The sequence below is a fragment of the Asparagus officinalis genome, chromosome 3 (genome assembly GCF_001876935.1).
Source record: "Asparagus officinalis chromosome 3, Aspof.V1, whole genome shotgun sequence".
Lineage (NCBI taxonomy): Eukaryota > Viridiplantae > Streptophyta > Magnoliopsida > Asparagales > Asparagaceae > Asparagus > Asparagus officinalis.
The window spans coordinates 34,524,730-34,538,552 of record NC_033796.1 but is presented as its reverse complement, the minus strand read 5'-3'; the positions used below and the strand labels follow the sequence as shown (position 1 = coordinate 34,538,552).

Genomic DNA, 13,823 nt, shown 5'->3' with positions numbered 1-13,823 from the left:
AATCATTCATCCCAAAATTCTTTCTGATACAAATTATAACAAGGAGGGTCCGTCACCTATATTAAAGAGAGCTAAATGATTAAGAAAACAATTCAGTCCTGAATCATTCATCAAATTTTGAAAAAATAACATAGTTCAGTAAATTTACATAAAATGATTCGAAAATTGTCACTCTTGCAGAATAGTCCAAAGCTTTGGAAGTTTTCAGACTTTTGGAGGGGAGTCTAGAATATGTCCAGGTAAAAGATTAGTCCGACTATAGTTGGACGTTATCATTCACCAGCTATCTCTAGGATACAGGTATAGGATATGCATTCTCTTTGATTCTAAAGTTCCCTGTTGAGCACTTGATATCATATTTCTAATGATTTGTTGAATCAAATATAGGTGAGAATTTATCAATTCTAATGCAAAATTTTACTATCTTCCTCATCCAAGGCCAGTAGATGGAGCTGTTATGAAGTTAGATTCACTCTGGTGAAGAAACCTTGATAGCAAAAGAAGATGTCAATCTATAATGCCATGTTGAGTGATGTCTAACATGTCTATTTTAGTTTCAGGGACGAGTTTGCGTTATGTACTAAAGTTTGTTGAATGTAATGGTTATGATATAAATCAATGGATGCTAAGATGGATGTAATCTCTAATGTTTATTGGGAATATCTAGAATGAAATAACGAGAAGAGGCATGATCTTTCCAATTTACGGGTTTTCTTCTAAACAAGAAAGCTGTCCCTCCAAGAAAATTACAAATAGACACATAAAAAGCAAGGGAAAATTGCTTCAGGCCCACTACACTTAGATACGCTCACTAATTTCACCCATGGACAATATTTTCCAAAATTTCACCAAAGGTGAAAGAACAAAAAATAATAATAATAATAATCCAGGGAGTCTAGCTGCAACAATGAAACTACAGGGGCAATAAGTTCAAAACAACAGTACTACACAGGATCTATGTTCAATTAACCTTATCTTTTCCCCTCATCCCTCATATCTCCACAGCTATGCCTCTTATTAACAGTTTAACAAGATGTCAAACAGTGGCTCTGAGGACAAACGTTTTGCCTTAGGCTACTCATTAGGTCCCTAAATGGATGCAGTCTTCCTTGACTACCACTACCACCGGCTTTATGAGCTTTCAGACTTCTGATGTTGCCATTTTGAAATCTCTATCACTAAATTCTCCTTTTTTTTCACAAAGTGAGCATTTATTCTCCAATGAGAAGCTTGGTGATGTTGTCTTCGTTATGGAATGGGTAAATATTAGCCCACATGTTCCTAATTCGTTTTGTTCACTTCTTTATGGATATGTTTGTCTTTTTTTATTGGGAAAAAAAAGATTAAGAATAGTAAATAATGATGTCTGTGAGAGCAAACAAGATTCCTTTTCAATCTAGGAGTTTATATAAACATAATACATGACCAATAAACAAAAATGCAGCGGTACTTATCAGATACAAATTTAATTGGTCCTCTCAACATGTAATATTTAACTCCAAATTAGTTAACTGTTTATGGAGTTTTCAGGAAGAAAAAAAATTCAGGTATGACGAAGGAGAATAATGAAGATGTTATAACTATGGAGGATAGTTCAAAAAAATTGAAGCACACTACAAAAGTTGAATAGCAATTTTTCATAGTTCTACAACATGTTACAAATTAATTCCATTTTCAAGAAGCATATGACTGTACTCTTTCTGCTCCGTCTAGGTGATAGAAGAAACCATAAGAGTGCCAAATATTTCCCTCAGTGCATTGTGTATCTCAATCGGAGATGTTGAATATGTTGATAAGTTCATGAATTATATAAGGCTAAATATCATTCTATACTTCTGTCAGAGCTGAAATTAAGGGAACATTACAGATTTTGTAACACTGAAAGGATGGCAAGTCATAGTATGGCCCTGATCCTTCACACTGACCCAAAGAACTTCAGAAATCCACTGACTTTCAGACCTGAAAGATGGGATGTCAGTGAAAGGACTTGGAGTTATTCATCAAAATTTTGAAAAAAAAAACAAATGGAAACATATTTCAGTACACTTACAGAAAATTATGTTACCTGATCGGAAGGAATTTACACTATCGCAGGATGTGCCAAAGACTGGAACTTTTCAGGTGTTCAGACTTCAGAGAGGTATCTAGAATATTTGCGGGTAGCATGCTGTGCCGAGCACAGCTAGTGGCCATTATCCTTCACCATCTATCTAGGACAAAGGTATAGAGATTTGTTCTCTTGATTTTTCAAAGCAAAGTTCCCTCTTCAGTACCTATGATCATATTCTTAATGATGTTTTGAAATGTAATGGAGGTGGGAATTGATCAATCCTGATGCAAAGATTGACCATCTTCCCATCCAAGACCAGTAGATGGAGCTCTCATGAATTTTGCTACTCTCTCGTGCAGCAATCATGACAGTAAAAGAAAAAACCAAGCTTTATGCCATGTTGATGTTGAATATGCATGCCTTAAATTAAGGGATGGGCTTGTCATCTGCATTTAGTCATTTGAATATAATGGTTAAGATATAAATCTATGGATGCTAAGATGGATGTTATCCCTCATGTCTTACAGGGAATATGGAGAATGGAAGAGACAGGTACATAATAATATCCAAATAAGGGTTTTCTTCTCTATAGACAACAAGAAAGCTGTCTCTCTCTGAAAATTACAAATAGACATAAAAATAATTAAACCATCTAGAAATCATTCGGATGTATTTTAGAGGAATTTTTTTTTATTAGAAACTTATCACTGGGAAGGGGAAGAGACCTGTTTATTTTTACAATAAAACACAAGCAAAAGGTTATAAAAGAAGAAATTTTCAAAATCGCCTCAACGGAATTTTTTTTAAAAAGAAATCGACCACATTCACTTTTAATTATAGAAATTGACCCACTTTGAGTTAATTACAGTACTAATTAGTCGGGGTTGCCAACCCCGACTAATTAGTAGCCTAATTAGCAGCCGCAAACCTTCCCTGCTCCTTGACCCCGCTTGTAATTAGGCTACTAATTAGTTGGGGTTGGCAACCCCGACTAACTAGTACCGCGATTAACTCAAAGTGGGTCGATTTCTATAATTAAAAGTGAATGGGGTCTATTTCTTTAAAAAAATTTCTGTTGAGGCGATTTTGAAAATTTCTTTGGTCATAAAAACTCAACCTGAAAATGGTACTAGAGATTAAACCATTCCTAAGATGACTAGATTCAAAGAAACTAAACGGAGGAGCAATCAAAGAAGAAACAAGAATCGCAAAATATGGAAATGAACAATGCTGAAATCCGAACTCTGAAGAATCCTGGTTACAGTGATTAACCTTACAATTTCCATACCCACTTGCAGTAGAGGGAAGCACCGGGATCTACAGTTAAACTAACTGGACAATTATTAGCAATCAAACAATATCAACTCTTTATTGAATGCTTTGACAAGCATTATGCACCTTATAATCAGTAAACAGTATGGGATGAATTGTACAATAATGAGCAATACAATTTATATGGACGCAAGTCAATTAAACAAAGTCTCCGCCTTTTCTGCTTCACAATACATGGATCACTTTCCATAGACACACTTGTGTTTCTATTATACTGATTCAGCTTCATAACTTACTCATACCAGCTACATAATGCAAGATTTCAAACATTATATTGAGAATCCTCCTAAAAGCCCACAATTGACATACGTTTTAGCTACTCCATGAAAGCATGATGTAGTTGGATTAAGCATCTGACAAAAGAATCCTCATATGAAGTTGGATTTGACCCAAGCAAATATATAAACTAAATCTCCCTACACTGATTTACCATTAAAGTGAATCCACTGCCACAATATACTCTAATATGATCACTTGTACGTCCTTTATATGTGATGTTTACAGTATGGGGGATAGTCTGGTCATCTGTGTTTCCAAGCCCAAGCTGGCCATGTTCACCCCATCCCCATGTCAATATTTTTCCTTTCTCTGAGACCAGAACAAATATAACATAAGAATATAAGAAAATAATAGAGGATTATAATTAGCCTATAGGTGGCTTTGGTTGGGTAGAGTACCAGTCACTAGAGCAGAATGCTCAGCACCTGCAGCAATGTACACGACCTTTTCTTCCCCAATGCAATGTATCCTCTCTAGAGGAGGTGACTGAGAAGATAAATCTGAAAAAGCCAGGTCTCTCTTAGTCGGGCTTAATTGGATGCAATAACTAGATAGACTATACAAACAATATTCGCTCTTAAAACACTATATTAAGGGAACTGCCATTTCCAAAAGGTTGCTCAATGAATTAACATGCATTGAAGATGCTCCTATACAAGATTGAAGGCTGCATAAATTGCTCTGAAACTAAAAAAAGATAGTTAAATGGTATTCTTACTATCTAAAGTATACTGAGCAGATGAAGTAGAAGGCTGCTGCTCTATTTTCAATGGTTGAGAACTACTAAGCAATCCATGGTGCTTCCCACCAAGCATATATGCTTCACCATCTGTGAAAACTTAACTAGATCACTAAACATGCTACTTACTAGATGTAAAACCCAAGGCTTTCGAGAAGATATCTACCAGCTATTAACAAAGCATGATTCCAACCCAGAGCAACTTGTGAGAACCTCAAAGACGAAGGCAGAATACATGGGGAATGATTACTTGAGCTCCCACCAAAACCCCTGCCCCATGTATACAACTGGCCATCAGCTGATTACAAAACAAACTGTTTTAGGTCAGCTAAAGACAAATGAAGTAATTGGACAAAGAATTGCAGCCATGAAATTTACCAGATAATGCAGCACTCTGATCTCCATTAGCATATATATAAGCTATTTTAAGATTCTCAAAGCCATAAATAAGTGTGGGAAGATTAAACGATCTCACTTTGTGAGACCCAGATTCAGAGGCCCCAATTTGACCATGTTTTGCTGAACCAAAACCATAAATTATACTTTCTTGAGGTCCTGCACCGTGCAAGTTAAATGGTTATGTGCATAGAAAGCCTTGAACATATTACATCTGTAAGCAACAAAGTTTTTGCAGATAGCTCCATCTTGTCAAATTTCATGATGAAATAAAACATCAATACATAACATACAAATAGATCACTCCAATACATCTGTTCTGATTGCTTCTAGAACATAACCAAAATATTTCAAACAAGACTCTATCTATTTACTACCTTTTTCGAGTAAAAAGATTTTGTGTAGGTTACTAATCTTTATTGATTTTCTACACTATGAGACAAACTGAAACAATTATTTCTAGAGTAACAAATTTCGAATAGGAAAATGGGCTCCAATATGTAAATTTTTACATTGCTACATTTTTTGCAGTCTCCTATATGCCAATAAATAGGTATCAGTTTTTGGATATTAGTCAATTCAGAATTTCTAGTTATGACATAGCAGAAAACTGACACCTCAGATATGAATGTGCGCAAATCTTCCAATTCATGATTGCCAAAAGCGTCATTAATGATACAAAGAATGGATGTTATATACCAGTATATATCTCTCAAATTTATTGACATAAAAGTACTGCCTTTGGATCGCAAACTTTCTACCACCATGCTGTGTTTTCTGTCTTAATGGTGTAACTATAGTTGCAAAAAAACTACAAGAGAAATAGAACCGTTATAGAGGAATTTACGGGCAATTATACAGCTAATTGATTCGTTTACCCCTCACAAGGACAAGAGAATGCCGCATCCCACATGCTATTTGCTCCACATGCTCAGAAACAAAGTAGGAAACTTCAGTGGGGGAACTATGTGACTGGTGATCTCCAGTTCCAAGCTGTCCAAATGACCCATCTCCACACATGAAAAGATGCCCAGAAACTGAAAAGAAATACACAATCACATGTGTGAGAATGACAAGCCCAAAGATGATGCAACCAGTTATAAGAATGTTTGGAAGAGAACTTTAGAATATGCATCTTAATCGCAAATGTTAGTACACAATAGGTGATTATGATGGCTTATTAAAAAGAGGAGTGACTGGATAGTACACGATTTATTTAGTTATAATGCATGGAATACTCAAGTTTTAACTTTTTCCTGCATGTGAAAGTTGGATCTGTTAGGTATCAATCTTTGGTAGACTGCAACAAGTATTCTTCCAGTCGTTAGTAGATACTTTTACATTACAAAGCTATTTGAATCCAAGATACTGATTCCAATCTTTTTGCAAAAAGAGACCAAAGTAAAAGAGGGCAAACACAGATATACATAAATCAGGCAAACCGAAATACAACCTACAAAGACTTTACTGATATTCAAGTGAAATCCAACAAATTCATGATGGGAATATCGGATCGTACTTGCAACTAAAATACCATGGAGGAACACACATGAATCATGAAGGCTTCTATACTTAGTAAATCAGAAGATATACTTCCAAGAATACACTGAAGTTGCCTTGTCGCTTGTCAGGCATGAAAAAAATAGTGACAGTACTCCCCAATTCATATGAAGAATAGATGTCATGTAAGGAAAAGTAAATATTAGTAGTATTCATTCTAGCATGGCCACCAATCAAAAAAACAAATAAAACTTCTCTCTGTATATCTTCCCACGATCATCTTACAACTTCACAAATTAGGAACCTTGAGATTAAAAAGTCTTTAAAAAAATTACACCAATGATGTTATTGAAATCTGAAGAGAGAAAAAATGTATAATCAATTTCCTTTTGTGTATGCATTTAAAGATGGTATCCTGTTGATTATAAATGCATTCAAGTTGGAACTATGAACATGCTTGGCAAACGGTCAAAGTGGCTTTTAAGCCACTTTGAGATGTTTCGCAAGCAGCTTATTTTGGCTTATAAGCCACCAGAAAATAAGCTAGGGTGTCCTACCTTATTTTTTGGTGGCTGTAAGTCATGAGGTTTGACCAAGACAATTGTACCCCTTATGATTTCACAAAATCCAATATCTCATTTAATAATTCACCATCAACCTCATGTCTTTTTTGGTCATTTTGACAACGGTGATGGCTTATAAGGCACCCATTTGCCAAACAGCCTACTATTGGAAATGATTATAATCCACTAAATTTACCAAGCACTTTGGCTTACAATCCATTTGTGGATTATAAGCCAAGTAAATTTTAATCCAAGTTGCCCAACATGCTCTGTAAGTGGGTTCTTACCGTAGCAATCCACATGTGAACATATATCAAGTAACTCGATGAGACTTCACATTTTCCACTGTGTTATAAGAGATACTGAGTGAAACCTAAGGGAAAAGAATACCAGATCGACAAGGAAAAGCTAATAACACTTCATGGGATGAATAATGCCCATCATTAACAAGGACATAAATAAGTTTCCACTTTAATGTGAATGGAGACTAGAAAAGTTTTCTAGAAGTTAATCTCAAGCTTAGTTACCCACTAGGTATTTGACGATCAGACATGCAGTACCTGTAACAAATCCAGAGTGGTTCCATCCAGCAGAAACATTGGTGATAACAAAGCGGTCAAGGGATTCAACATGCTTTGGCTTCAAGCAGTTAACTACCTCGCCATGTCCAAGCTGGCCTTTTGTACCTCTTCCCCACGTAAGCACTTTACCATCAACTATGAAGATCAAGATAGATCGCAATGTAAGCGTTACAATCATTTTACATTGAACAAAAACAAATTTCGCACATTAAAGTTTTCTAATCACTTTACAATAAATGGTCAAACTAGCCTTAAATTTCTTAGAAAGAATGTGAAAGAAAAAAAATTAGGATCATTCCAAATAGTTGATTTGGCGCAACCGTAAACCTACTATAAGAAAAAGACCAAGCTGTCACCTGCAGGCTGAATCACAGGTTATGATGCTTCAAGTAGTCTTCTCAAATAAAGCAGTACATCTTACAGAACCTTAAAACATTAATTGATTACAAGAGAAACATTACCATGTTCTGCAGTCAACATGGTTCAGCAATTCCATGTTTGGTCTAAGTATTAGGTCTTCTCAGAACTCAGAAACTAGATTAACAGTTACATATGCAGAGCAGGCTTTTGCACCAATCAAGGGAAAAAACTAACAGATGTTTCACGCCCTTATCCCAACATATTTCAGGTAGAATAAAGCCTTCATTTATATTCACCTCTATCCGGGCCATCTCCCCTAAATAAGCAACCAATTCTTATATAATTCATATACACTTTCACGACGTTATGGTGAGAGGTTGAGAGTTATAATTTTATATTTTATATTCTAACATTCCCCAGCACATTGAGCGTCCTTTTCATGAACTGCAACATGTACTCACACACCGGTATGAATTTTTCTTAAAATCCTTTTGAAATTCATGGCTAGTGGGAATTGAACCAGGGTGGTCCTGAAGTTATGGTGAGGGTTGAGGGTTGTAATTTTATATCCAAACAGAATTACACCACCTTAAATAGGCACGCCATGTACTCACAAATTTCACTTTTATCCTTCCATTTGCACTTACATCCATCTTAAGTATCTTATTTCAGTTACAAATATTTGTTGAGCATGTTGTTTCCATGACATTCACAATATTGATACGGATCACCATTTTCCTATAATGTTTGTCAGTTGTCTGTGATTTCCAATTTCTTAATTAAATTTTGATTTTGTTATCTTGTAAATATCATGACCTCTTACTAAAGCACCTTAATATTATATGTGCAACCCATATTCTCATTACTAGTGTTTATGTTAAACTATATCGACTTAGCCTTCCACGTTTCTGTGAACGCATCAGTAATTACATCTACGGTGCTACTTTTTGGGTAAATTCGAAGAATATTGTGTTTAATACAATGATTTCACAAATAAAAATTTGAATTTTCTTTGTGTAGCTTATAGTGAACTGCAGAACACTAATGTCCCCCCATTGACAACAACGCCAAAAAAAAGGAAACAAAAAAGAACTTTGCATTCTCCATCAGATCAAAATCTATTTCCTTGTATCAACCCATCACAAAAGATAAATTTCCTGAAGATTTCCACATTATACGATGTTAGCATTAACAACTCCAGCAAAGAGACTTCCTTTATACGATGTTAGCATCGACAACATCGCAATCATCCATATGCAACGAAAAAGAATCAATTTTTGAATGGTTGAGGGGACTTTGTGCAGAGAAAGTTACCGGTTAGGGCAATGGAGTGGGCCCCCCCGCAGGCGACGCGAGAGATTCGAAGGTCCGAGAACTGGTGAAGGGGTTGAGGAAGGAGCTGGTCTTCGAGAGTGCCGGTGCCCAATTGTCCGTCGGTGCCGGCGCCCCAGCTCCACGCCTCGACGGCAGCGCCGCCGTCATGGTCGTCTACTTCAACCTCTGCCGCGCTTTTCTCCGCTTCGCCGGCGGTCATCGTCGTTGTATAGAAACCCTTGTTGATTATTGGGTTTGCCGAGATGGGTTTTTTTTCGATGTCTACCCCTCACGTGGACAAATTTTTAAAACCGACCCATTTGTGAACTTAATCCCAAAAAACGACCTCATTCAAACAAAATTGCAAAAACCGACCTGGTTTCAGCCTCAGAGCTGAAACCAGGTGAGGCTGAAACCAGGTCGGTTTTTGAAAAAAAATTCTAAAACTTCAAAGGAGTTCAACTCCCGTGAAGTTTAGTAAATCTGCTAAACTTCACGGGAGTCAGTTTTGAAAATTTGTCCCTCTCACATTGTATCTACTTCTAAATTTAACCCCAAATCTTAATAATTTCAAATTTGCCATCCAAATTGGCAGATGTCCATAATTTTACCATCCAACCACATTGTTGTTAGAATTTTAATAGTGTTTATAAGCTAAATTACCTTTTTAACGTAATGTGAAAAGTTTTATATTTTAATTTTTCCGTGAAGTTTCATAGTTCAAAAAAATTAAACTAAACCCCCGTGAAGTTTAGCAGATCTACTAAACTTCACGGGAGTTGAACTCCCGTGAAGTTTCAGAAATTTTTTTTTCAAAAACCGACCTGGTTTCAACGCTGAGGCTGAAACCATGTCGGTTTTTGCAATTTTGTTTGAATGAGGTCGTTTTTTGGGAATAAAAGTCTAAATGGGTCGGTTTTGAAAATTTGTCCCCCTCACATTGTATCTACTTCTAAAGTTAACCCCAAATCTTAATAATTTTAAATTTGCCATCCAAATTGGCAGATGTCCATAATTTTACCATCCAACCACATTTTTGTTAGAATTTTAATAGTGTTTAAGCTAAATTACCTTTTTAACGTTTTGTGAAAAGTTTAATATTTTAATTTTTTTTTTTGCATTAAAAAAAAACCAGATGCATCATTTTTTCCTTATTAGTTTGGTTTGGCGTGTCATTGACTCGTTCTTGAGTCCCGCGATGGAAGAGATCTCGAACGCGAACACATTTGTTTTTTTGAATTTTGAAAGGTTTTCTCCCCTAATATGCAATTCTTTTCCAAAAGAAAACTTTCTTTGAATGCTAGATTGTCTGTGTGTCGCTAAGTAAATGCAGCACTTGTTGACAAATCACCAACATGAGTATACTGCTGATAAACTTCTGCAAACAATAACATAAATTAAGGAAGAAATTCTCATAAATTACTACCGAAACATTCAACATGAACACGACAATTTACTAATGATGATTAATTGGTTTTCAAGAACTAAAGTAATTAAGAAATTTGCCAAGAGCCTATGGTAACTTCACCCAATAAAAGAGCAAAGCCGAAGCTCAATTTAATAGGAATCCTACCGTGCACCCAAGCAAATTTTTTGACATGATGCTAAGCACTTCTCATATGAAGAGACTGGGGGCAGGAAAGGATGCAACTGTTTTTTAATTTACATCTTTAACAATATATTAAAGGGTAAACCAGGCAATCTAAAAAAGACCAAGCTAACTTAAGAGAATATTCCATCCAAATTCTATGTAAGTTAACTTGAGGCATAAAATTAGAGAGAACTGACAATCTGGAGGGCAAATTTAAAATTATTAAAATATGAGGGGCAAATTTAGAAAACAGACAAATTGATGGATACATACCGAAGACTCCCTTTCAAATAAACCCTCCAAGCCATGAGTTTTTTTAAATTTACCCTCCACATTATATAATTCCAAACTTCCCCTCAAATTGCCTCGTTCACTCAAATTTACCCCGCACCTCAAGTTATGTTAAGGTTTTGACACTTACGAGGGTTAAATTGCCTTTATATCCCTAGTTTAATTGTTTTCTTTAGAAAAATCAACAAAATAAAACCAAAATCACTGTAGCTCTAAAAAAAGGGGATCCGTTCACGAAACCAAACCAGTTATCAAAGAGAAACAACACGGCGCCTTTTCCCCCGCTCTCTCTCTGCTAAAAAAGTTCGAACCCAAAACATAGAGAAGTTTAGGGATTTTTTAGGAAGCACAAGAATTGAATTTAGGGCTAATACGAAGGCAGCAATGTCTCAAGAAGAAGGCCAAGTCTTGATTTCCCCGTAGACCTAGCTTTCGTCGAAGAGTTGGGTCAGATTGTTGTAGGATTAGAAAATGCAAACTCAAGGAGGGAAAAAAATATATGAGGCAATCCGGTTTTTTTCTTTGATAACGGCCTTAAAGGGTTTGGTTTTGAGATTAAGTGGATCCGATTTTTAGAGCTATAATAATTTTGGGCTTTTTTTTGGTTGATTTTTCAAAGAAAACAATTTAACAAGGGATATAAAGGTACTTTGGCCTTAATAACTATAGGAAAACTTAACATAATTCAAGGTGAGGGGTAAATTTGAGTGAACATGATAATTTGAGAGACAAATTTAGAATTATAATAATATGGAGGGCAATTTAAAAATAGCCATAATGTGGAGGGTATATATCGAAAAAACCCCTTGATTAGTTGGTAAGTAATAGAGAGAATAGTTATTAGGATCTTTTAGGTATAGTCCCTTATCTTTGATAATTGCATACTAGTCCATCAAATCATAAAGATTGCATATTAGTCCCTCAAATTGTAAAGGGTATTGCAACGTGGTCATTCAAGTGAAATCATGTTAGATTTAAGGAGAATATTCGGTTAAAGCTAATGATTGGAGCCAAAATGACCATTCTATCCCTCTATTATGCTCCTAAACCCATTCTTAATATGTTTAAACCTAATACCCGCTTAAAAAATTAAACTCATTTGAGTTATTCTCTGAGGTTGCGTTTGGCAAGAGGTTAAATGGAGGGTTAAGGGGGTTTAACCCTCCATTAGCCTGCCAAACAGAAAAAGAAACCCAAGTAATAACAAACCCGCACGTGACGTTTTTAACCCATTTATCCCGTAAACACAAGGGTTAACTAGTACTCGTGAAGAGGCGGAACAATGCTTGTTCCGCTCTTCATTATCCACACGCTTCCCCTCGTGGTCGGGCAGGGGAACAACTGCGGATTCGGGATGAGGGGGCAGACGTCGAGGTTAGGGCCTGGGGTGCGCAAGGGGTTCGAAGGGGGCCAGATGCCTCTCTACCGCCGGCTTCCTAAGCTCCGGAGATCATTGGAGCTAAGTAATTAATTAATTGAACCTCACATCTCCTGGCAGTTTGCTTTTCTATAGTGTAGGATTATTTTCTTGTAAACCCCCAGTTAGATTAATCTCCTTGCCCCATTATTCATTTGCCAAACGCAAAAGAATTAACCTCTTATCTTAACTATCGAATCCAAACGGAATAAGAATATTTTTAACCATTCGTGATGGGTTAACTAAGTTAACCCTCCTCCTTAATTCCTCTTCCTTATCCCTTTGCCAAACATGGCCTGATGGTTTAAAAAATCCTAACCCAAAGTTGAGCGTCACAAATGGTTGAAACTTTATAAAGAAGGGTAATTTCGCTTCACTATGTTTGAAACATTAGAAAGATGGGTAGTTTGGTAATTACAGGTGTTAAGGTACGAGCAGTGGCGGAGCTAGGGCTTCCTTGCCCTGGGCAGCTGCCCATAGCAAGAATGCGGCCGGCGATGATGGTGGAGCCGGGTTGCCGGAGGAGCTAGAGCTTTTGCTTGGGGTGGCTACCGCCGGCCCGCCGGAGCGACATTGCTTGAGTCCATTAGCTGGATTGAATGATCGAATGGGATGAGATTGAAGTGAAATTTGAAGAGATGGGGATCTTCAGTTTTATTTTGCTACTCTATGAAATTGAGAGCTTCTCTCAAATTGTAGGTGTATTTAAATCCAGCAACTGTTCTTCTCAGCCTCCTCTACTTCCTCTTGCTCGACACAATCCCTTTATTTTTCGCCCAGGGCAAAAAAAATTTCTGGCTACGCCACTGGGTACGAGCTAACCCAGCCATAGTAGATTATTAACTAAAATACTAACAAAGTGACCATTTGCAAGATCCTATAAGGTTTGAGAGGCTAATATGCACTTATTGAAGATTTAAGGGTCTAGTGTCTAAAAACCCTTAGTTATTAATATTAGGATTTTTAGATATTAGTCCCTTACGTCCTCAATAATTGCATGTTAGTCCCTCAAACCTTGAAAATTGCATATTAGTTCCTCGAATCTTTAAAATTGCATATTAGTTTATCAATTTCTATAGGGTCATGCAAAATGGTTCTTCAAGTTAAATCACGTTTGATTGGGGGAAATGTTCTGTCAAATCTAACTATTAGAGGCAAAATGACTATTTTACACTCTATAATATTCCCTAACCCATTTCTTGATAGGTTTAGATCCAGTACATGCTTTAAAAAAAATCCAAACTCATATGAGTCTTTCTTCTTTAATTGTTAGCAAAAAAGTCCTAACCCAAAGTTGAGCTTCACAAAGGGTTGAAACATTATAGAGAAGGGTAGATTGGTGATTGCAAATTTTTGGTTAGGAGTTAACCCAACCATGATTAGATTTTTTTTTACTGAAATTTTGACAAG

The 13,823-nt window shown here is 36.3% G+C and overlaps 1 protein-coding gene across 4 annotated transcripts; it reads right to left on the bottom strand.

Moving 5' to 3' along the window:
• On the bottom strand, positions 7-9,390 carry LOC109833734 (ultraviolet-B receptor UVR8). Of its 4 annotated transcripts, none has more exons than XR_002245338.1 (10): positions 9,115-9,390; positions 7,420-7,575; positions 5,675-5,833; positions 4,779-4,955; positions 4,567-4,698; positions 4,380-4,490; positions 4,060-4,161; positions 3,813-3,970; positions 2,051-2,496; positions 7-1,959 (listed from the first exon to the last, which is right to left on the bottom strand). XR_002245338.1 is itself a non-coding variant. In XM_020401520.1 (9 exons), the coding sequence occupies exons 1-9, from the start codon at positions 9,332-9,334 to the stop codon at positions 2,413-2,415; spliced, it is 1,299 nt and encodes a 432-aa protein (XP_020257109.1). In that variant the 5' UTR covers positions 9,335-9,390; the 3' UTR covers positions 7-2,412. The 4 variants fall into 4 exon arrangements, 2 of the variants coding, with proteins under 2 accessions (XP_020257109.1, XP_020257110.1); XR_002245337.1 differs by having other exon boundaries at positions 2,066-2,496; XM_020401520.1 differs by having other exon boundaries at positions 7-2,496.

Excerpts from the sequence above, each read along its gene's own strand:
- LOC109833734 (XM_020401520.1), bottom strand. The coding sequence starts at position 9,334 with ATGACCGCCGGCGAAGCGGAGAAAAGCGCGGCAGAGGTTGAAGTAGAC. Across the intron at positions 4,699-4,778 it reads TCAGAGTGCTGCATTATCTG|CTGATGGCCAGTTGTATACA; the intron begins GTAAATTTCATG and ends TTTTGTAATCAG. Across the intron at positions 4,162-4,379 it reads TGCTCAGTATACTTTAGATA|ATTTATCTTCTCAGTCACCT; the intron begins GTAAGAATACCA and ends TGGCTTTTTCAG.